The sequence below is a fragment of the Polychytrium aggregatum genome (genome assembly GCF_025602895.1).
Source record: "Polychytrium aggregatum strain JEL109 chromosome Unknown BJ171scaffold_155, whole genome shotgun sequence".
NCBI lineage: Eukaryota > Fungi > Chytridiomycota > Chytridiomycetes > Polychytriales > Polychytrium > Polychytrium aggregatum.
The window spans coordinates 1-20,844 of NW_026516357.1; the positions used below are offsets into that span (position 1 = coordinate 1).

At 54.1% G+C, this 20,844-nt stretch overlaps 9 protein-coding genes across 9 annotated transcripts; 2 read left to right on the forward strand and 7 right to left on the reverse strand.

Annotated features, from left to right (window-relative positions):
- Positions 1-17: 17 nt before the first annotated feature.
- On the reverse strand, positions 18-742 carry BJ171DRAFT_482439 (uncharacterized protein; the record flags this gene model as incomplete). The annotated part of the gene is made up of 2 exons (XM_053108954.1): positions 18-266; positions 320-742. 2 exons carry the CDS (start codon positions 740-742, stop codon positions 18-20), a joined length of 672 nt encoding a protein of 223 aa, XP_052961584.1.
- Positions 743-800: 58 nt separating this feature from the next.
- Positions 801-2,960, reverse strand: BJ171DRAFT_606848 (uncharacterized protein; the record flags this gene model as incomplete). Its single annotated transcript, XM_053115227.1, has 4 exons — positions 2,699-2,960; positions 2,362-2,506; positions 2,050-2,272; positions 801-1,260 (listed from the first exon to the last, which is right to left on the reverse strand). The coding sequence occupies exons 1-4, from the start codon at positions 2,834-2,836 to the stop codon at positions 801-803; spliced, it is 966 nt and encodes a 321-aa protein (XP_052961585.1). The 5' UTR covers positions 2,837-2,960.
- A 3,645-nt stretch (positions 2,961-6,605) lies between these two features.
- On the forward strand, positions 6,606-8,045 carry BJ171DRAFT_616454 (uncharacterized protein; the record flags this gene model as incomplete). The annotated part of the gene is made up of 1 exon (XM_053115355.1): positions 6,606-8,045. The coding sequence occupies one exon, from the start codon at positions 6,606-6,608 to the stop codon at positions 7,722-7,724; it is 1,119 nt and encodes a 372-aa protein (XP_052961586.1). The 3' UTR covers positions 7,725-8,045.
- A 3,265-nt stretch (positions 8,046-11,310) lies between these two features.
- Positions 11,311-12,132, reverse strand: BJ171DRAFT_434414 (kinase-like domain-containing protein; the record flags this gene model as incomplete). The annotated part of the gene is made up of 1 exon (XM_053107941.1): positions 11,311-12,132. A coding segment is annotated over one exon (822 nt), but the record flags the coding sequence as incomplete, so codon positions are not given.
- Positions 12,133-13,541: 1,409 nt separating this feature from the next.
- BJ171DRAFT_543323 (uncharacterized protein) lies at positions 13,542-14,883 on the reverse strand. Its single transcript, XM_053112984.1, has 2 exons — positions 14,673-14,883; positions 13,542-14,626 (listed from the first exon to the last, which is right to left on the reverse strand). The coding sequence occupies exons 1-2, from the start codon at positions 14,811-14,813 to the stop codon at positions 13,565-13,567; spliced, it is 1,203 nt and encodes a 400-aa protein (XP_052961588.1). The 5' UTR covers positions 14,814-14,883; the 3' UTR covers positions 13,542-13,564.
- Positions 14,884-14,943: 60 nt separating this feature from the next.
- On the reverse strand, positions 14,944-15,441 carry BJ171DRAFT_591593 (uncharacterized protein; the record flags this gene model as incomplete). The annotated part of the gene is made up of 1 exon (XM_053114496.1): positions 14,944-15,441. The coding sequence occupies one exon, from the start codon at positions 15,439-15,441 to the stop codon at positions 14,944-14,946; it is 498 nt and encodes a 165-aa protein (XP_052961589.1).
- A 130-nt stretch (positions 15,442-15,571) lies between these two features.
- On the reverse strand, positions 15,572-16,854 carry BJ171DRAFT_543334 (uncharacterized protein). Its single transcript, XM_053112985.1, has one exon. The coding sequence runs from the start codon at positions 16,814-16,816 to the stop codon at positions 16,040-16,042; it is 777 nt and encodes a 258-aa protein (XP_052961590.1). The 5' UTR covers positions 16,817-16,854; the 3' UTR covers positions 15,572-16,039.
- An 83-nt stretch (positions 16,855-16,937) lies between these two features.
- BJ171DRAFT_616474 (uncharacterized protein) lies at positions 16,938-19,170 on the forward strand (the record flags this gene model as incomplete). The annotated part of the gene is made up of 3 exons (XM_053115356.1): positions 16,938-18,555; positions 18,668-19,080; positions 19,142-19,170. Exons 1-3 carry the CDS (start codon positions 17,132-17,134, stop codon positions 19,168-19,170), a joined length of 1,866 nt encoding a protein of 621 aa, XP_052961591.1. The 5' UTR covers positions 16,938-17,131.
- Positions 19,171-19,477: 307 nt separating this feature from the next.
- On the reverse strand, positions 19,478-20,740 carry BJ171DRAFT_616478 (ribonucleoside-diphosphate reductase; the record flags this gene model as incomplete). The annotated part of the gene is made up of 1 exon (XM_053115357.1): positions 19,478-20,740. The coding sequence occupies one exon, from the start codon at positions 20,738-20,740 to the stop codon at positions 19,763-19,765; it is 978 nt and encodes a 325-aa protein (XP_052961592.1). The 3' UTR covers positions 19,478-19,762.
- Between the last annotated feature and the right edge of the window lie 104 nt (positions 20,741-20,844).

Here is a 20,844-nt window from a genome sequence, read left to right on the forward strand (position 1 = left end):
CGAGCCACCGGTGATGCTCAGGGCAGTGATCGACTGGGTGATAGTGACGTTCTGAATCTGGCCATCGACAGGGTACTGGGGAAGGGCGATGGTGAGAGCGGCCAAGGTGCCAGAGGAGTGACCAGTGCGCGAGCATTGGTAAGCTGGACGGTCGAGCCAGAGACGGGAGTAAAGACCTTGGGTGCAATCAAATCACGGACAGGGACGTCCACGGTCTGGTAGACGATCGAGTAGGGATCATGGGCATACAGCTTGCTGAATCGGCTCTGAGACATGGTTGGTTAGCTACCGAATAGGCGAGAAAAAAAAGTTGCTAAACCACCTCAAGGCGCTTCCTGAGCATATCGGGTTCGGTAGTACTTTGGAGCCACGGGCTGACGACATTCTGGGGCGGGGGAAGCGAGCCGCGAATGTCATTGTTGTTCCACTTCTTGGGCTGGCTGAGAGTGATGCCGGACGAGAACTGGTTGAACAAAAAGTTCTGCTGGAAGGCTGGGTCGTCGGGGTGGTCGAGTAGAGCGGTAGAGACGCCGGTTTGGAGGCCCTGAGATTGGACTTGGTCGATGGAAGGAATGGTGGCCGCATCCGGACCAGAGGCATCCGGGGCAGGCGCCGCTGGAGCCCACGCTGCCAGCGGCGAGAACGTTTCGGTTGTGGTGGCCGCCTGCTGGGCATAAGACTGGTAGAACAGGACACCCGCGATGGTAGCGATAATGAAAATGTACATCAAGGCAGAACTCATGATAGCGCGATGACGTTCGGAGGGATGGCTATTACTTTACACAGACATTTTTTTTCCTTCAAGCGGAAGAGCAGAATTGGCGGAGGTTCTGGGTTCCGCATCCGGGGCAGACGGGGACGACAATCTGGCTCTGGTATCGATCAGCACCATCGCCGGAAGGCACGCGGATGGATTCAATGTGGAACTGGTTGGACGACAGCTTGTGGGTCTTGCCGCAGATGGGGCAGGCAAAATCGACTCGACCGTTGGCATCGACCGGGCAACCACCGTTACCACCGCGCTTACCCTTGCGCTTGCTGCTTCGTCGCTTCTTGGAAGACTTTTTACCACCAGGCTGGCGCTTGGAGTGCTTGTGGTACTTCTTACCACTACCTCTGCCGCGTTGTCTGCTGATTCTGCTTTTGCGGCCACTGCCTCTGCCGTGTTGTTTGTGGACGCTAACCCTGCTCTTCTTCTTGCCGCCAGACCTTGCGACGGAGTTGCGGTAGTGATGGTGGTTGTTCAGGTCCTTGGTGCTGCTGTAGCGAACGAGGGAATGACCATGGCCTCGGCCAGACTTAGACTTTGATCGTCTGCGCTTACCGAGAGAACCCTTGCGACCACTGAAGCTCTTCTTACCACCCTTCGATCGCTTGGAATGACGCTTTCCACTGCGCGATCGACGCTTGGTTCGGCGGGCACCACCAGCAACGGCGGGGGCGGTCGAGGCGATGGATCCCGGAGTGGGTGTGAGTTCGGTAGAGGTGGTGGTATCAACACTGGACATTAATTGATGTGCGGGATGTGCTACATAACAATACACAAAAAAAATTCAGCTTGCCATTTTGAGGGGTCACTGAAGGACAGACAATGGCATACAGCTACTTTAGCGGCAATGCCGGCTTTGACGGAGCATTCTTCAACAACGGCAGTATCACGAATTGCACAATCGACATGTCCGGAGGAGTGGTCCGGGATATGAGCCTGCCCACGAACCCAACGGATGCGGCCAACAAGGCTTATGTCGACCAGCAGCTCAGTATCATCACGCAAATATACAGTGTGTCCCCACCCTGTATCGTGAATCTGCCTTATGGGTCGTATATACTCAAGTTTCAGTCACCGACCGATGCAACCAAGCCCACGGCCACCTTCCTGGCATCAGTGGGTCCGCAGGATGCTAGTGTCCACCGACTGAGTCAGGCTCCGGGTACAATCGGTCAAAGGCTCGGAATGCATGCGATCAATCGGACACTGTATTTCGAAGTCATCGGGGATAGCTCTATTCACACATATCAGCTACGAGTCATGTGAATGATGCTGGGCACGTCGAGTTGGCGTCGATGGCAGAGCGAGGACCAAGAATGAAGTATGCGGTTGCAAACAGCGTGCTCACGGCTATGCTTCTGGAGCCGACATATGCCAGCGCAAAGACCACAATCGCCTTTACGACTTTGGTTCTGAACAAGTTGTGGCACCACATGACTTCAAAGTCGTCGACAATGAATCGACCACCGATGCGGCCGAGGAGGACGCATATGGCAACAAGAGCTGGTTCGAAAGCAGATGCCGGATCCTTCATTGATTCTGGGAATGCTTTGTCCTTTTCCCTGTGTTTTTTTTCTTGCTTGGAGTCCCACTCTCGTCAAAGAGATGATTGTATCGAGGATTGGACCGCATGAGACCCACGGTGAAGTTCATGGTCGAGACTGGGTCCGTGGGGTTGATGTCGAGTTCGAGGTCGTTGTCGAGTTGGCGCGGTGGTGGTGATGCTGGTGGTAGAGGCTGGGTTGGCACAGTCAGTGATTGTGTGGATGGTTTTGGGTCTGGTGAGTGGTCGGCGCTCCATGAAATGAAGAGGATGTTTGGAGGCATGAAGAGATCACACGATACGCCTTCGGAGCAGAGGGATTGTTGGATATAGGCCACACACTCATTGATGTCGTATGCGGGGCATCCTGCCACCATCAATGGTACCTCAAAGTACATATAGAGGCCATTGCTGGCTCGCATGGTCATTTCGTGGCAGCACAGCTCAAGGATCTCGTGGTATCGCCGTCGCCTGAGCTCGATGCCGGTGTCGTGAAAGCCTCTGAGACGCTGGGCGAAGTTCATGTTCTGGAGCGACCGCTGGTAGCAGGTGTCGAGAATTAATTCCTTTCGAGATCGTCGTACACGAACCGGTTGAGGGTCCTGTCCATGGCGATGATCTTGTAGTTCCTAATGTTCCCGAGCTTGCCGAGGCGATGCATGATGTAAGGGAAGACGTCTCTGAGGGTGTAGTTCTGGCCGTGGGCATCGCCATTCGGACCAAGTAGCTCGTTCATCAGGGATAGGATCGATACGGTACCGCTGGCACCCGATCGTTTGTTGACCAGCATCGCAACCCGGAACGGGGGTGACGGGTGATGGGCAACCAGTTCATTACGATTCCGGATGTCCTTGCCGAGTATGTGAGTGTACCGCTGATCGCCGATTCTGTAGGTCAGGGATACGTTGTTGCCGTGATCGAGGGAGATGTGTGATTTGTCTGGATGGTCGCTCGGGTCGATGGTGCGGTGCGAGATGTATTCAAAGTCGTGGTGATGCATGGGGTCATGGTAGTCGGTGAAGTGAAAGAGTGTTTCGGACCGTTGGGGCATGGTTGGGTTCCAAGAGCTTCCTTGCCTTGCTCGATGAATGGTGATAATTTTTTTGTTCAGTAGACACAGCCAATCCAAAGACAATGGAAACAACAACGACGGATGACATTACCAATGCCAATATCGAATGGCTTCTTGACATTTTGAGGCAGTGTCTGATCGCCAAATTTGGAGACAACCCCCCTTCAACATCGACCACTTGAGTGGAAGAGGAATGTTTTTTTCTGATGAATATGGTCAGGAGCATAAGTCGTCCATGTCGCAAAGGAAATACGATCCTGTCGAGTCAGAAATCGATGAAATCATTCAAAAGACTCGAGCGTGCTTGAAGGCGCTACCACCGAACGTTCGAGAGGAACTTGATAATGCTTTGGCCAACCTCAGAGCACACCAGGAAGGCGGAATGGAGCTGAACAAAGCGATTTCCGATGAAATAGTCCCGAGGGTTCAGTTGAAGGGTGTTGGTGAAGGTGAATCAGGAAGCGGTATTGGGAGCTCGGAAGGGTCAGATGTCCAGGCGACGAGTTCTGAATTAGAGGTAGGGAGAGCCGCTCGGCTCCCCGATTCCCCAATAGGTGATGAACGTATCACCCCTACCAGCGATATAGTGTCTATGTATGAGGTGTCAAATGCAGCAGCGTCCGTTGATCCTGACTTCACATCACCAGTGTCGGGTGAAACTGAATCTCAAGTCCCTGGATCAAATGATGACGATCAGACAAGTGAACCAGCTAGTTTAAGGTCGTCAACCTCTACTGTTCGGCGGGCACCCGTAACACCGCAATCCGGAGACACAACACCCACTCAGGATAAAATCAAGCCGGTGACGCCAACCACACCTATCGACACAAGTTTACTAGATGATGACCTGGATTACAGCCCACCGTACAATCGAGAGAAATTGAAAAATAATAGGTTACAACCGATAAACACTGTAACGGAAATAGCGGGGGAGAGTCCTCGAGATCTTATTGATCAACCGAATGACACTTTACTCAACATGGTAGACTGGTGGGCTTATTATATCGACACTGTGATTTCCGAATACTCTGATGCTCTAAAAAATTCATCCAACGATGGACATACCACCGTCTCCGTGGAAGAGTGGAATGAATTCCAAACGTGGTGTGTCGACCCATTGATCGATTTTATTGACTGGCAATTCGAATCCGGAAGAGTCGAAGAGAAAAGTGATAAGGCGATACTTTTCGTATCGACTCTGAAAATAATTTCACAGGGTCTGGACTCTGTGGACCAAGCGTTTTCGACATACCTTTCGAGTTACCAAAGTTCCCCGAGTAATATCAAGTCGAGCAAGCTCCTTCCGAAGTGGGAGAAGAATTACTTTGAGGACGATGAGGACAGGGAACTAATGAACGTCTACGAAGAACAGGATGATATATTCGATAGTACCAGCGAATCGTACCTATGGCCATGAATTTCTGGCCCAAAAAAATCACACTCTGATGTCAAACTGACCGACAAATGGACCAATCGATGCACGCTTCGACCGCTGAGATCGAGAGGGTGTATGAACACTGTCGCTTGTGGAATGTGTATCTATGGAGCTCTATGCTATCCAAAAGCAGTAAAGTCAAGCGGAATCAAAATCAACAGCGGAGTGGTGAGTGGATTCAAGCACTTCTCGCAGATGACATGTCGACCACTCCAACGGCGACATCACCGAAGGTTAATCGGACGGCTAAGAAAGGTACGCTCAGATTCCAGAAAGCAAAAACAGCTATTGACATATTGAATACGGTGTATCAGCTTGTTTCTGCTATCGGAGAAGCGAGTGAATGCATTAGGGATGTCGTGGAGGACCAAACTAACGATTGCCTCAAACACGGAGAGGAGCGTGTGCGTCGCTTATATACCGAACTACGCGCTCATTGTAAACGTATCCATGAAAGCATATCAGTCGGTGAAAGTGATACTGCGAAGAGTGCCGATGGCATAGAGAAGGTTGTTGAAAATTTAGCGCGCTTACCAAATGACGATGGAAGCATTGGGTGGCAGCCACTGTATCCATTCAGTATGCTTCGTAACATTGTTGACACGATCGCTAGACTGAGTGACAAGTCGTCGTGGGATAGAAGGAAGCTATTTGGAATACAATTATATGAGCTCTATCACTGGTGGGTTGCATTTTCGTATGTCGCTTTTCTGGTGGTTAACTTTTACGTCAGACCTCGAATTACTGAGGAGGCACGCACAGCAACGAGCTCACACGAAGCCCTCACAACGACTGCCACACGGAAGCTGACTATGGCAGATATATACAAGCCAGAGATTGTCACAAACTACCGAGAGTCGGTGGTGGTTAAACAAGGCAAGAGTAGTGTCAATGGACAATCTATAAAGCAATGGGGGTTGTTTGTTATCCGGGCGTTTGGTGAGGCTTTTGGTGGTCCAAAGTCGAACCGAGCGCCGAGTGAAATAGTCGATGGTATTTCAAAAATCAAGACACAGACTCAATGGTTGAGTGTCATCCTCTTGAACGTCGAGGACCGTGGTGTCATTACCGGGTCTGATGCGTGGAGTAGTGTGAGCGACGGACTCTTTGGCAACGCCGTATCAGCAGTCCCATTTAAGCAATCTACAACACCATTGGATATACTCAATACTCTGACGGAAGGCGTGGAAGCACAACTTAATGCATTTGTGACTCTACTGACACAATATCCTTTATTGGACCCGTTTTTAAATTGGTACATTATAATCATGACGATGGAGCCATTGAAAACACTGAGCGATCTCAAAAATGAAGTTCCAGCACCAATGGGTGAGCCTGCTAGCACCGGTGATGATTTGCTCGATCATAAGGCACTGGCGTTGCTCGCCACTTACAAGGATGTGACCACACATGCACTTGAAAACACCGACAATATCCAAGACTGGGATGTAGATCAATGGAAGTCGATGGTCAAGGCACTGCAGAACCAGATCGAATTGACTGAGTATCGATTGGGGGGCGATACTCATGCTCCGAGTCTGCGGAGAGGAAGTCGTGTAGATAGCGAGACCCTGGTCATGCTCCGAGAGAATAACATATACTTAGAGATGATTTGCAGGGCGACCAGCGGTGCTGTTGAGAGTCCAAATGAGAGTCAGTGAAAAAAATACAATGGAAACGGCTGTGGTGTACACACTCGCTGCTATCGCACACTCTAGACCCTGGTGAATGGCATGCAGGTGAATGGTGGACATTTTTTTCACACCAGTAAAGCAGACAACGAGAGATGGCCAGCACGCTTTTCAAGATCGTGGATACCGGTTCCAATGCCGTCATTTACGATACCGTCAACCACCTGCAAGTGCTCACAAGCACGGATGCATCCAGCTCCACGGCCGGTGGAGCCCTCACCGTGAGCGGTGGTCTTGCCGTCGCAAAGAGTGCCTATGTCGGCACCAGCATGAGCGTCGGCGGGGACCTTACCGTCACAGGCAATATCTCGGGTACGATCACCGGCTCACTGTCCTCGTCGAGTGCCATCAGCACCACCAACACCACAGATGCCACATCGACCTCGACTGGATCCATCACGGCCTCTGGAGGACTTGGTGTCGGCAAGAGTGTCTATGTGGGCAAGCAGCTCCAGATTGCCCCATCGACGGTAACAGCTGCCCCACCAAGTGCAACCGCTGGTCGAGTCTTTGGCATCGCGGCATCGACATTCACCGATAGCTCCACGGCAGCATCCGGGACCAACACGGCCTTCTACGACACCTATATCGGTCAGACCACCCTCTCTGCCACAAACACTGGCGTTACGACGACCACGGCTGCCACGGTGTATATTGCTGGTGCCCCGATCGCCGGCAGCAACGAGACACTCACCCGTGCCTATGCACTCTCGATCGGCGCCGGAGCCATCAACTCTGGTGATACGACCAACTCGACCTCTGCCTCGACGGGATCGATTGTGGTTAGCGGAGGAATCGGAGTCGGCAGCACCCAGAATTCAAGCGGTACGACCAACGGGGGCGCCCTTACCGTCGCAGGCGGTGCAGCGTTCGCCAAGGATGTCTACTGTGGCGGGACCCTCTCGACAAGCTCGGATGCCCGACTCAAGAAGCTCGGTCCGGAGCTGGAGCCCTTTGATACACTGGACGCCTTGAACACCATCCGGTGCCTGCGATTCCAGTGGAACCGTGATTTCGAGGAGGTGAGTGACCCGGAGTGGAACATTGGTCTGGTTGCGCAGGATGTGCAGGCGACCTTCCCGGAGCTGGTCAAGATCGGGTCGGATGGATTCCTGTCGGTCAACTATTCGAGTGCGGTTGCGGTGGCCCTGGCATCCATCAAGGCCCTCAACACCAAAGTCCAGAGCCTCGAGTCCAAGCTGGCATCGGTTTGAGGCAAAATGGGATGGGTCGGGCGAGATTGACATGGCCCGAGGGCGGGAAGAGCACACCCTCCAGGAGTGGTTGCTGGCGGATATTGGCGGGTTGGGTTTTGGCGGGCTGGGTTTTGGCGGGCTGGGTTTTGGCGGGCTGGGTTTTGGCGGGAATCCTGGCCCATAAATTCGGCTCGTTCTTAGGATGCTGTTTGCTCCCCAGGCAGTTGGGCAGCAGCAAATCTCAAGACCATAACGTAAGTGCATTTCCTTCCGTGATGATACCGCATGCATGTGCGTGTGTCATGCTGTGCGATGGCTAACATGACTCGGCACCTCCAGTCTGCACGTTCCATTCGCAGAAAGCAAAAATGATAATCGCAATAATGCTCCTCCTGGCCTTCGTCCTCTGGCCCATTGCCCACTGCCTACTTCATACTGCCTCTTCTACGGCCTATACTATCATTACCTACATTGCCTATATTACCTATATTGCCTGCTATCTTCCGGCACAAACCATCCTATCCATCGCATTCCGCGATTACTACGCGTCGCACGTCACTATCGACGCCTCAAGACATTCCTGCCCATCCATGGCACATCCGAGACCATTCCTGTCTCTATCGATCCACTCGAGCCTCGCTCGCGACACCAAGACCACCAAGCCCGATCCTCTCCCGACTCAAATGGGAACCACTCCTGGAACATGACTCTGTTGATTTGATTTGATTTGATTTGATAAGCCCTCTGCCGCCGCCCATCACCAACTGGTTCGCCAGTTGAGACCTCCAGCTCTGTCTGGAACCACCGTGGCTCTGTCCACACGCGAGACTGGTTCATTGGTCTTCGCTTCAACGACCATTGTGGTCGGGTTTGAACGCAAATTTGGCGGCGGCAGAGGCGGACCTATGCCCAAATTCACACGGCATACGGACACTGTATTCGATATTTCGCATGCAATTTACTGCAATACACATCGTTTGGCCTCTTCCTCTGCCTTTCTGGCCTCTTCCTCTGCCTTTCTGGCCTCGGCTCTCTTGAGGGCTTCTTCCTCTGCTCTCTTGAGGGCTTCTTCAGCTCGTCTGGCTTCTACAGCCCTTCTCTCTTCGGCCAATTTGGCTTGCTCTTCGTGGAAGGCGATCACTTCGGGACTCGAAAGGATGTTTGCTCCACGGGCTTGGCGTTCGGGATCAGGTGAGTTGCTGAGATAGCTGGCGAATGCAATCAGGACCTCGGGGTTGTTGGAGTAGATAGGCTGCGGGAGTGTTAGTTTGGTGCTGGTTGGTTTGGGATGAGTGAGTGGTTGGACTTACCAGGATGTGGCTGACAACTGGGTCGCTGGGAGGACCAAGGTAGAGCGGCAACTTGATGGTGTGAATTCCGTGGCGGATCCACTGGATGTTGTCGATTTGGATCCACTCGGGGGAGGTGAGCGTTGCGAGACGGTTGGTTGTTGGGGTAAAGTTGGGTGTTTGATCGAAAGAGCGAACCCATTGGCTGCCTTGGCGGACCCAGACGAATTCTTCGCGGGTGGTTGGTTCTTTCCAACCTGGGTTCCAGTTCCGCGAACTGATTGAGTTGCCATCGGGTGAGATCGCCACGGAGGTCACATAGTGTGTGTGTCCCTCGAGGGTGTGCTTCACCTGGCCAGTCGTGGCATCCCACACCTTGACGGTCTTGTCCATAGAGCCAGAGACAATCCACTTGCCATCGGGCGAGATCGCCACGGAGACCACCGTGTCTGTGTGTCCCTCGAGGGTGTGCTTCACCTGGCCAGTCGTGGCATCCCACACCTTGACGGTCTTGTCCATAGAGCCAGAGACAATCCACTTGCCATCGGGTGAGATGGCCACGGAGATCACCCAGTTTGTGTGTCCCTCGAGGGTGTGCTTCACCTGGCCAGTCGTGGCATCCCACACCTTGATGGTCTTGTCGCCAGAGCCAGAGACGATCGATTTTCCATCGGGTGAGATCGCCACGGAGTACACAGTATTTGTGTGTCCCTCGAGGGTGTGCTTCAAGCTGCACGAGACAGTATCCCACGTCTTGATTCTGTTGTAGTCCCCATTCTCCACAATTGCCACAAACTTGCCATCAGGTGAGATTGCCGAAGAATAGACCTTCCCCATGTGATCGGTGAAGGTTCTCGTGATCTCCCCGGTGCTGGCATCCAAATGCTTGATTGTCAAGTTAGTTTCGACAACTACGATGGTCTTGCCATCAGGTGAGATCGCCACGGAGTTAACATCTCTTGTGTGTCCCTTGAGGGTGTGCTTCAGTTGGCCAGTCGTGGCATCCCACATCTTGATGGCACCGTCACTGGTCCAAGTGGCAAACCAGGTCCCATCTGGTGAATGTAGTCATGACGGCAACCGATCCGAATTTCCTCGACCGGAGTATCCCATTCCTTCTTGACACCAACCGTAACCAAGAACGGGATCTTGTCCTCGAGTCGAGAGGCATATGTCTTGTAGATCGCGGTCTCCTTCGGTGTGAAGGCATACCCCGAGTTGTAGACCTGAGGTGCACTCTTGCTGATGGGATCGGCAAACTCCAGCACAAACTTGTGGATATCCTTGACCAGCTCCTGGGTCGATTGGTCGAATGTTTGCCCAGGTGTGTTCAAGACCATGTTCTCGAGCATACCAACCTGATTGGTCAGACCAGGGATCACGCCGATGAGGGAACCGCATTCGAGCCAGAAGAACACATGGCTTGAGAGGAATCTGGACAGTGTATCCACTAGACCGGATGGACGGTATTGTTTCCATGTATATCGATCGAGGGTGGTGTCGGTCATACACCAGACATAGTGTGTGATCCAATGGACGACGCTGTATCGGAGCGAGTCAGGTATCTTGGCTCTGACTAGGTCGTTGAAGTTTGGGATCATGTCGTGAAAGTCGTAGATCTCGCAAATGTTGACCACCGGTTCGTGCGAGAGGATCGACAGCAGGCACTGTGAGGCGAATGCCATATGAAACTTGGGGGTCACATGGAACGGCTCGTCAGCAGATTCCTTTCCGAGCAGGTAGGTGACGATCGACTTGTGCTTCTGGGCCTTAGCCAATGAGCTACCCTCCTTGTTGTGGCTCAGTTTGCCAGGATCGAGGACGGGTCCAAGCTCCTTGATGCATCGACGGACGACTCGGATGTCGATTCCAAAGAGATCGGCAATCATTCGGATGGTCAGGGGAGACTGTGATGTTGCGATGGCCGAGCTTATCAGCGCGAGTTGGAGTTGATATTTGGACTTTGCATAAACGCTAGCAAAGGCACGCTGATAACCAGTACTGTCGTTACCATCAACGATCGCGAACCAGAGGTCAAAAACATCGTCCGCATCCTCGTCCGAGTCAAAATCGATCGTGGTATGGAAATTGAGCAGGTGTTGCACATCTGCCGGGTTTTTGACGGGGACTGGCTCAGATGCCAATAATGATGCAATTGGAGGAGTTCGTGAAGACGATGGCCCGGAAAATAAAGCTCGGGGAGATGAACAGTCTTGAGACGACTCGAATGAAACGGAGCTCCGAGGGGCGATGATAGTGGGCCTATACTCTCCGTCTTGAGCGGGATAGAGCTCTGTGGACTGGCGGAGGATGGCGAGGATCTCGGGGAACTTGGGTCGCTGGGAGGGGTCTTGGTGCCAGCAGCGCTCGATGAGGGCACGGATGTCGTCGGGAATGCCGTCAAACTGCTTGGGGCGAACTCCTCGGAGGACAAGGCGCTCGACGACACTCTCCCTCATCGGCTGTCCATCGATGGTGACCCAGATGGGCTTGCAGTCGTTGAAGACCTCGTAGAGGGTGACGCCGAATGCATACACATCGGTAGCCTTGGATGAGCCGGTAGGACGCTCGTCATCGAGCATTTCCGGTGCAATATACTCGAGAGTGCCGCCTGTCGGCTGGTCGCGGCGGGTTCGATTGGCCGAGGCCGAGGTGTGCTTGGTGCGGGACATTCCAAAGTCGGTCACCACAGCATTGGATGAGCCATCCAGCAGCACATTGAGGGACTTGAGGTCGCCGTGGACAATGTTGTTGCCGTGGAGATAGGCCATGCCCGAGGCAACCTCATAGAGAAGGCGGATCTTTTCACCCAGAGGACGAGGGGTGGGTGCGGTGGCAAAGTGGTTGCGGAGGGTGCCGTTGGGCATGAACGGCGAGACCATGAAGGGTTTAGTGGCTGTGTCGCAGGCGCCGAGGAGTGGAAGGATATGGGGGTGACTGAGTCTGTGCCAGATGCCAATCTCACGGCCAAAGTCGGCGAGTTCGTTCTGGTTGTAGCCCCTATAGAGCTGCTTGATGGCGACAGGGGCGCCATAGTACGAGGCCTTGAACACCTCGCCAAAGCCACCGGCTGCGATAGGATTGACTGACCGGTCGGTGATGGCTTCTTCAGGGATATACCAGGGTTTGTCGGCCATGGTTGACAACGGGAGACGGGACGAGGACTGAAGGAGGCGAAAACGGAGGGATACCCGCTGGACGAAGAGAAAGGAGGCAATCCTCTCTTATATTGCCAGAAAATGCGCCACCGGGGTGGATGTCGCCAACCGGGCTCAGCCATGTCCATACACGCCGGGCTGGTGATACCAGGCTCCTCTCCAGCTGTTCGATACACGACTGCAGTGTATTATTTGCATCGAGGTATGATAAGTCGTCGAACACCATATCCTTTTCAGACTGGAAGCGAGGGGGTTGGACACCGGAGTAGAAGCGACCTGCACGACGGATCGGAGCGGGAGCAGGAGAAGGAGAGAGCTGGGCCACGAAGCTGCGGAGGTGTCATGAACGCTGACGACCCCTCACGACGAGCTAAGATCGGTGATGCGCCTGGAAGGGTTGAGGGCATCATCCTGCTCATGGAGGAACTTGGAGAAGTCCTAGAGAGAACGGGCGTTCTCAGCAGACTGGACGATGACGGCACGGATGGCCTGAAGCTCGGGCTCGGAAGTGCCGAGGGAGAAGGTGTGTGTGGGCAAGCCAGCCTGGTCTGGCCTGGTCGCAGGCAGAAACGCGAGCAAAAATGAACTTTCGGAGTGGGTGGCGCGCCAAAATACGAACCACCACGAAGCAAAACCGCCTATTTCCAATCGCGGGGATCGAACCTGGGTTGCCAGTAGGAAGGCCACCAAGTCGTTTGAATGACATAAGGTTCAGTGGTATGTGTGTGTTTTGTTTTCAGGAAGAGCACGTACGAGGAATTGAACTCCGGACCCACCGTGTCGGTGGCACGCGCTATCGAGTGGACTAAACTCGCTCCTTGCCTGACATGGCGCTACCACCACCTTTCACCCTTCTCACCACACACGTGACTCCAGACCACTCATTTGGGTCAAATGCTCAGGGACAATGGATGTCTCTGAGCCTCGTAGACTCACAGATGATCAATGGAGAATTCAAGAACAATGTATTTCAATTATCGACCAGACATACGCTTACTGGCTGGCCTGAGTAGCCGGGAAAGCAGCGACATACGAGCTTCCATCAGGAGCAATGCCGACCGGGGGTGCGGTGCTGGGCTGCTGGGCGACGACCGGCTGTGTCTGAGCGGGAGGTGCTTGCTGAGCAATGACCGTGGCGACGGGGGTGGCATCAGCGGCCGCAGAGACCGGTTGCTTCTGAGGGCGGGGCAACGCCGAAACCTTTCCGGTAGAGGTGGAGGCGCCGCTGAACCAAGGGCAGAACTTTCTCGCCGCCACATAGCTCACACCCACGACGACAACGATGATGATGCCCCAGAAGATGTACGGGTTGGACGAGATGTAGTCGGTATAGTCAGAAAACGCCATGCTGAGCAATGTATTGTCTTACAGATAAGTCAATAAAAAAAGTTTGCAGCAAACACCACGGCGCTCATTCCATCTGGCGCAAGGCGAGCTCAGCACCTCTGGCGTACAATTCCTTGGCCACCTCAGGGTTTCTGGCAAAACCCACACCATCGGAATAGCGGCGAGCCAAGTGTCGCATCGCCGAGGGGAGTTCCTTTGTGGTGTTGTTGATGATGGCGTTGACTTGGTTGTCGTCAAAGTCTTTGAAGTATTTGAGGCTGATCTCCTCGAAAGAGAACTTTGACCCAAGTGTGGCGGCTTGAACGTGCAATTCGAACGCCTTGGCAATGGAGCGACTGGTACCACGGCCAAAATGGTAGCATGTTGCGAGTCCCGAGATACCCTCGGCAAACGACTGACTCGCTGCCTTGGAGAAGAACTCGAATGCTTTGTGGTAGTCCTTCTCTACACCATCACCCTCGTAGTATGCACAGGCGATGTTGTACTGTGCACTGACATGTCCTTGGTCGGCGGCTTTCTTGAACCATGAAAATGCGACTTGGCTGTCTCTGGTGATGCCGATGCCATCGAAGTAGAGTGTGCCAATGACATTCTGAGCACAGGCCAGACCACCATCGGCTGCGAGAACAAGCCATTTGAGACATCTGGCCGAGTCCTTGTCGACATATATGCCATTGAGGTAACACATCCCAACCTCGAAGCAGCCGGTGAGGTTCTCCGCCTCAGCAGCCTTTCGGAAGTTGCAGAATGCTTCTTGGTGATTCTTGGGGACTCCGATGCCATCGCGATAGCATCGGCCAAGACGAAACTGTGCCTCGGCGTTGTTCCTCGCGGCCAGTATAGAGTACGCTTTCGCAGCCAGCACAAGATCTTGCTGGTCGAGGATATCGTTGGTGAGATATTGCTCGATCGGTGCGGTTGATCCATTCGGCAGCTTCTCCAGACACCCAGTCAGTAGCCTGGCGGCTCTCACATGGTCGAATTGGGAGACCAATGCCATTCTGGTAGCGTAACTCCCAGTGCATACTGCTGAGGGTAGATGACCATGCTTGGAAGCGTGGATGAACCACTTGGATGCGATGACGTCGTTCTTTTCGACGCCATCTCCCTTAGCGTAGTGGTAACGCTAATTTTGCCATGGAAGAGACACATCCAGTATTCGCAGCATTGACCAAGGCCACGATGAAGCTCCTCTGTGGCTGTGGGCCAGGTGGTCTGGGGTGCGCTGATGTGATGTTCTCTTGAGCATTGCCGAGTGAGCTCTTCTTGGCGATCTGGGCGAATGTTACGGGCGGTGACTTGCGTTTGGCCATGATGGAGTGCGATGCGAGGGGAAGCGTCTGCTCGCAACCCACCACCCGACACCGATATCAACCGGACACCCTTGCACGCCGCACTCGCCGCTCCTGAGCACGTTACACCGATTTCTATAAAATAGCTATATTAATTATTAATCTTCCACCGCTTGTCACAGGTCAGACAGTGGGCGTATATGGTGCTGGCCTCGTCCGAAGAGCGATGCTGGGCCAGGATGAACTCGGTGTTGTATGAGTCTCTGCCCATGCGAGCACAGTCGGTGCATTTCATCTGTCCGTCGGCTCCTCCGGACTTGCCGTTTGCCGCTGCTGCCGCCGTCGTGCCGGTGACCCCCTGGTCTTGTGCCAGCCAAGCGTCTGGACGAAGGTTCTGGTGTGTCAGATCATCCAGCCGGGAAGGATCTTGAATGACACCCGAGTCGAGCAAGCCGACGATGGCCTCCAGGTTCGACAGCATCATGATGGCGCGGGACTTGTATGCGTCTCGGAACTGCGGGTTGATCCAGCTGCACACGCCCTTGTAGGTTGTGGTGGCATAGCGATAGATGCTCTCTTCCAAGACCTCGGCATGGTCGGGCGTCTTTGCCTGGAGGGTCTGCAGGGCGATGCTACGCGGCGAGTCCATTGGGTGCTATTGCATATGCCGAGGATGAAACCCTTACAGCGTTTTTTCTGACACACCCTTCGCAGCAGACCAATGTCAAGTCAAATCTGGATCATCGTGGCCGTTATAGCGCTGTGCTGCGTCTGCTCATCGCTCCTGACTGCGGGCGGAGGATTTGGACTCTACCAGTACAACAAGACCCACTCGACAACACCATGGTCCTGCGTCTACGTCCCGACCATCAAGATGTATACCGTTGCACGCATCAACCAGAACAACGCCGAGTGCATGTACAACACTGACGGCAATGGCTGCTATTATTTCCCAGTGAATCCAGGTGCAGCCACAGGTGATGGTAGTGTCAGTCCGATGGATGAGTGTGCTAACATGATCCAAAACGTACCCACCCCGACCACACTGGCTTCCCAGCAGACGCTGAATCTCGACATTTACACCTGCGGACCCAACTCGACCAACTACAAGCTCTGGAACCGCACAGGCTACGAAGCAGCGAACGACCCGTGTGATGTCATTTTGAACAGCGACAATCGCTCGATCGTCAATATGCTCTTTGCACCGAGCACGACCTCCATCAACTCGGCATACCCACCACCTGCGGCTACTTCTTGAGCTTGCTCACGATGGATGCTGGTGATGGCATACCACCCGGTCCGCTGCTGCCGCTCCCAGAATCGATGCTTTGGTAAGCATAGTACCCGATGGCTGCAATCGACGAGATGCAGCAGCAACAGCAGAGGCATGCAGCAACCAGGGCAATGATCGCTGTCGAGTCGAGACCGGAAGTCGTCTGGTCAGACGAGAACTGACTCGATGTCTTGGTTGTATTGCCCTGTGCGATTTGAGTGATGGCTTTGTTGTCGAGCATGCACTGCTGGTATGATTTGTTGGAGTTGGACTGAATGATGCCGATTGCTGTGGCACAGGGTGCGAACTGGTTCTTTTGGATAGCGGAAAGCTGTGAAGCACACGAGTTCTGCAGGTTCAGGTATGTGCTCGTGTCCATGTTGGTGCTGACCAAGTTGCAGTTGTTGTTGGAGCTGGAGTTGCTGCCAGAGAGCAGGCCCTGAGCCTTCTGGATGGCGGATGCCACAGCCTGGCTATCCACGCTGTTGGTCTGGGCCATGAGTGTCTGGACCATCGATGTCATGGTGCACTGCTGAACGGCGTCATTCACATTGGTCTGGCTGATATTGGCCATGCTGCAGTCGTGGGTCTTGCAGTACTCACACTGTGAGTTGTCGATGACGTTTGTCTGGTAAGCGGCCATGTTGTTGGAGCAAGCGTTGACGATGTTCTTGACGTCCGAGTCCGACATGGTGGTGCCGATGATATTGCGGGTCTGGTTGCTGACTTGATTGCTTCCGCTGTCAAACATACTCAAGGGGTCGAATGCCTTGACGACATTTGCGAGGCCTCCGGCAGCGGCCGTAATATTGTCAGCGGTAGATGAGATGGTCTTGCAGGCTTCTGCGGCATTAGCGCCAAACATGTTCTTTCCGGTATCGGCCTGCTCGAGCGACGGAGATGGATCGACAAACATGTAGTATCCGAGGATGATGATCACGGCCAAGTATCCAAATAGGTACACTGGAACGGGCATCTCTTGCAATGGAGGGTGTGTGGCTACCATCGGGCGACAAAAAAACGCAGTAAGGCCTTCGATACACATGTACAGCATGACGCACCAGCGATGGAGTTGCCACTTGAGGTCTGGGGTGAGATCGCCTCGTTCCTCGACATTCGATCGTGCTTGGCACTGACACGCACCTGCCGCCGATTCCTCGCATTTCATCAACCTGCATGGGAGGATACGATCTACCAGTGCTGCATCAACACCCGCAGCCTCTCGCTGATCCAAGTGATCATGCGACCAATCCCGGTTCTGTGGCGGAACGACAGCGTCCTTCGACACTACACGCGCTTCAGCTCGATGATGCACAAGGAAGCAATGGTCTGTGAACTGCTCCGGCGTAGCCCCACATCCACTAACGATCCCGGTTTCCGAATTCTGGAAATGCTGCTCGCGTGTGGAGTGTCGCCGCACGGAGATATTGCTGCCCGATGCATCATGTGCATCCAGAACCACGATGTCTTGGCACGTATCGTCCCTGTGATGACAGCCAACTGTGCCCGCAGGGGCGAGGAATCACTGGCGTTGTTTGCCAAGACCGCAGTCGAACGAGCGATACAGACGGGTCGCCACGAATTCATTCAAGCCTTCCTCGGGCAAGTGACACTCGATCTGGTGGACAGCATGCACTACTTTGACTGGGATCTCATCAACGAAGCCATCTATGCCGAGAGCACGATCGTGCTGGATCTCTTCTTCCAACACCAGTGGCCTCGCCCCAGGCAGGATATCGTCCAGCAAGCTGCCATCATTGGATCCAAGCGCAGCAGTGCTGTCGTTGTCGAATGGGCACTCGGCCACAATCAACTGGACGACCCTCGTGTGCTCCTCGGCCACATTATCAGCCTCTCTCCCGAGATCCACGACCTGCTTCTCCGATTCTTCCCGAACGAGACGACTCGTCTCCTGAAGCGGCTCCTCAAGTCACATCCAAACTCCGACCCGCAGCCCTTGATCTACTACTGCGTCTGTCGATCGCCGCAGATCGACGCGGACGCCCTGGTGCTCACTGCGAGATACCAGAAACTCGAGCTCTTGCGATTCATGCTGGAGCAGATGAATCCGGAATCGTACGGGTCGGATCTGTGGTTCGACCTCCTCTGCAGCTCGGGACACAGCAACGCAACCGTGGCATTCGTTCTGCACCACCACTGCTACAGCACCAAGGAGCAAGTCGATGCACTGCGCCGATTTGTGGTGTTTGGATTCGAGCCTGGAACCAATGTGATTCTGGACATGCTCGACGATCGCGATCTTCCCGACGACATCTTGTTCCGGGCATACTTCAACATCAGCGAGTTCACTGGGATCTGTGTGTACACCCTGCTGCGTCGGGTGCTGCACATCCCCAGGATCATTGGATTCCAGGAAATGGGCGAGACCGTCCTGGAGCGGGTGATCCGCTTGCGAATGTGGTCGCACATCGTGCCTCTGGTGGATGCCGGGGTGCGGGTGTGCAATTCGCATGTGTTGCTGGCGAATGTGTATGCATGTCCCAACCGCATTTCGTGTAAGCTGGTCGTGAATGCGCCCCAGGAGGGTGAATAAAAGTCAGCTCTCTCTTGTAGAGCATCACATTCTGCGTCTGGTCCCAAGAATGTACATGATTGATCAGATCCCCAAAACCATGATCCCACAGGACGCCATCCGCAATGCGGGGTGTGAAGTTGAGCCCAGATACACGGAGAGCACGCACACCGACTACCCCGGCCTCGTGCTGACCAGCAAGTGCAACGGACGAGACAACTTCCAGGCGTACATCCAAAGCGCCAAGGGTGACAAGATCCTCTATCCATGCAATCCCAAGGAGATCAACGACATACCACAGGAGGGTGACGGGCTCGGTAACATCGTGTCTGCCCATGCTGCTTCCGACGGCACGCTGATCCGCTTGGGTCACATCGGCGGCAAGTGGATCATGAGTTCCAACACATGCATCAATGCCCGAGACGCTCGCTGGGGTAGTTTCAAGAGCTTCTATACGCTCTTTGTGGATACGCTGAAGGAGCGTAAGCTGACTTACCAGGATTTCATTCATAGCCTTGACCCGAGCCGCACCTACCACTTTAGTCTCGAGCACCCGGAGAACCGCAACGTGATCTTCTATCCGAACCCACGAATTGTCTTCCTGAGCTGTGCCGATGCCAGCACGGGTGAACCAGTCCTTTACTCACGCGTATCGATGCAGCCACCCACAGGGACTGAGTATCCGCCGATTGTGCTCTCTGCCAATATCCGCGGAGTCATTTACACTGCCCAAGATGGACGAGTCTACAACCACGATCTGCCTTGGTACAAGCGAGCCGGTGAACTCAAGGGGAACGAGAAGAACCTGCTGCACGCCTACTACCGGGCCTGGTGCAATGGGAACGGCGAAGAGTTCATGCGACTCTTCCCGGATGTTGGCTTCAGTCAAAAAAAAGCCAATCTCTATATCCAGCACTTTCTTCGGCTCGTTCTGCAGCTGTATCGCAGAGTCCATGTGCAGCGGGTGTGCAAGGACGATGTGCTTTTGGACCGTGGCAGTAACGTCGGCCTGTTTGAGATTGTAGACCGCATGCTGGAGGTCTACAACGAAATGGGCACACCCATGCGACTCCCGGAGACGGCGACGGTGGTGGGTACATTTAGCGGACGTTTTATTCATGATGCCATGCGAAACGTCCTGTTTGTGGATCTCTGAACTGAAACTCAGAAATCAGCTTCGAGGTCAAAGACCTGAGGCACACCACCCAATACACCGGCCTTTCTGTACTCGCCCACGCGCTTTTCGAAAAAGTTAGTCTTGCCCTGGAGAGAGATGAGCTCCATAAAGTCAAAGGGGTTGAGAGCGTTGTAGAGCTTGGGGTAGCCGAGAGCGACGAGGAGGCGGTCGGCGACAAACTCAATGTACTGCTTCATGAGAGTGGCGTTCATACCGATGAGGGCACATGGGAGAGACTCGGTCATGAATTCCTGTTCGATGGCGACGGCGTCCAAGATGATGGCCGTGACGGTCTCGGCCGGGGGCTTCTCGGTGAGCTTGGAGTAGATCAAGCAGGCAAAGTCAGTGTGGAGACCTTCGTCGCGCGAGATCAGCTCGTTGGAGAAGGTCAGGCCGGGCATGAGGCCGCGTTTCTTGAGCCAGAAGATGGAGGCAAAGGCACCCGAGAAGAAGATGCCCTCGACAGCGGCAAAGGCGAGGAGGCGCTGGGCAAAGGGGGCGTCTTGGTCCTCGATCCACTTGATGGCCCAGTTGGCCTTCTTCTGGATGCAGGGGATGGTCTCGATAGCACCAAATAGGCGAGTGCGCTCCTCCGTGTCCAGGATGTAGGTGTTGATCAGCTGGGCGTACATCTCCGAGTGGATGTTCTCCATCATGATCTGGAACCCGTAGAAGGCGCGGACCTCGGGGAGCTGGGTCTCGGCATAGAAGCGGCCGCACAGGTTCTCGTTGACGATACCGTCCGAGCCGGCAAAGAAGGCGAGGATGTGCTTGATGAAGAAGCGATCGTTGTCGGTGAGCTTGTGCTGCCAGTGGGGCGGGTCTCTGGCGAGATCGACTTCCTCGACGGTCCAGAAGGAGGCCTCGGCTTTCTTGTACATGGTCCAGATGTCATTGTACTGGATCGGGAAGAGCGTGAAGCGCTTGGAGCTGGGAACGAGGAGGGCGTGGTCAAAGGACGACATATCTGGCATTGGTGCAGAAATTGTACTAAAGGAAAAATCACACATGTGAGGTATAGGTCCTCCCAACGGCAGACCGACACCCGGCTTTTAAACCCCATCCCGAC

What these genes read in the sequence shown, in the direction of transcription:
- BJ171DRAFT_543334 (XM_053112985.1), bottom strand. Translation starts at nt 16,816, where the DNA reads ATGTTTGACAGCGGAAGCAATCAAGTCAGCAACCAGACCCGCAATATC.
- BJ171DRAFT_543323 (XM_053112984.1), bottom strand. Translation starts at nt 14,813, where the DNA reads ATGGCCAAACGCAAGTCACCGCCCGTAACATTCGCCCAGATCGCCAAG. An exon ending in GGAGCTTCATCGTGGCCTTG is followed by an intron (nt 14,627 to 14,672) that starts GTCAATGCTGCG and finishes TGGCAAAATTAG; the next exon opens with CGTTACCACTACGCTAAGGG.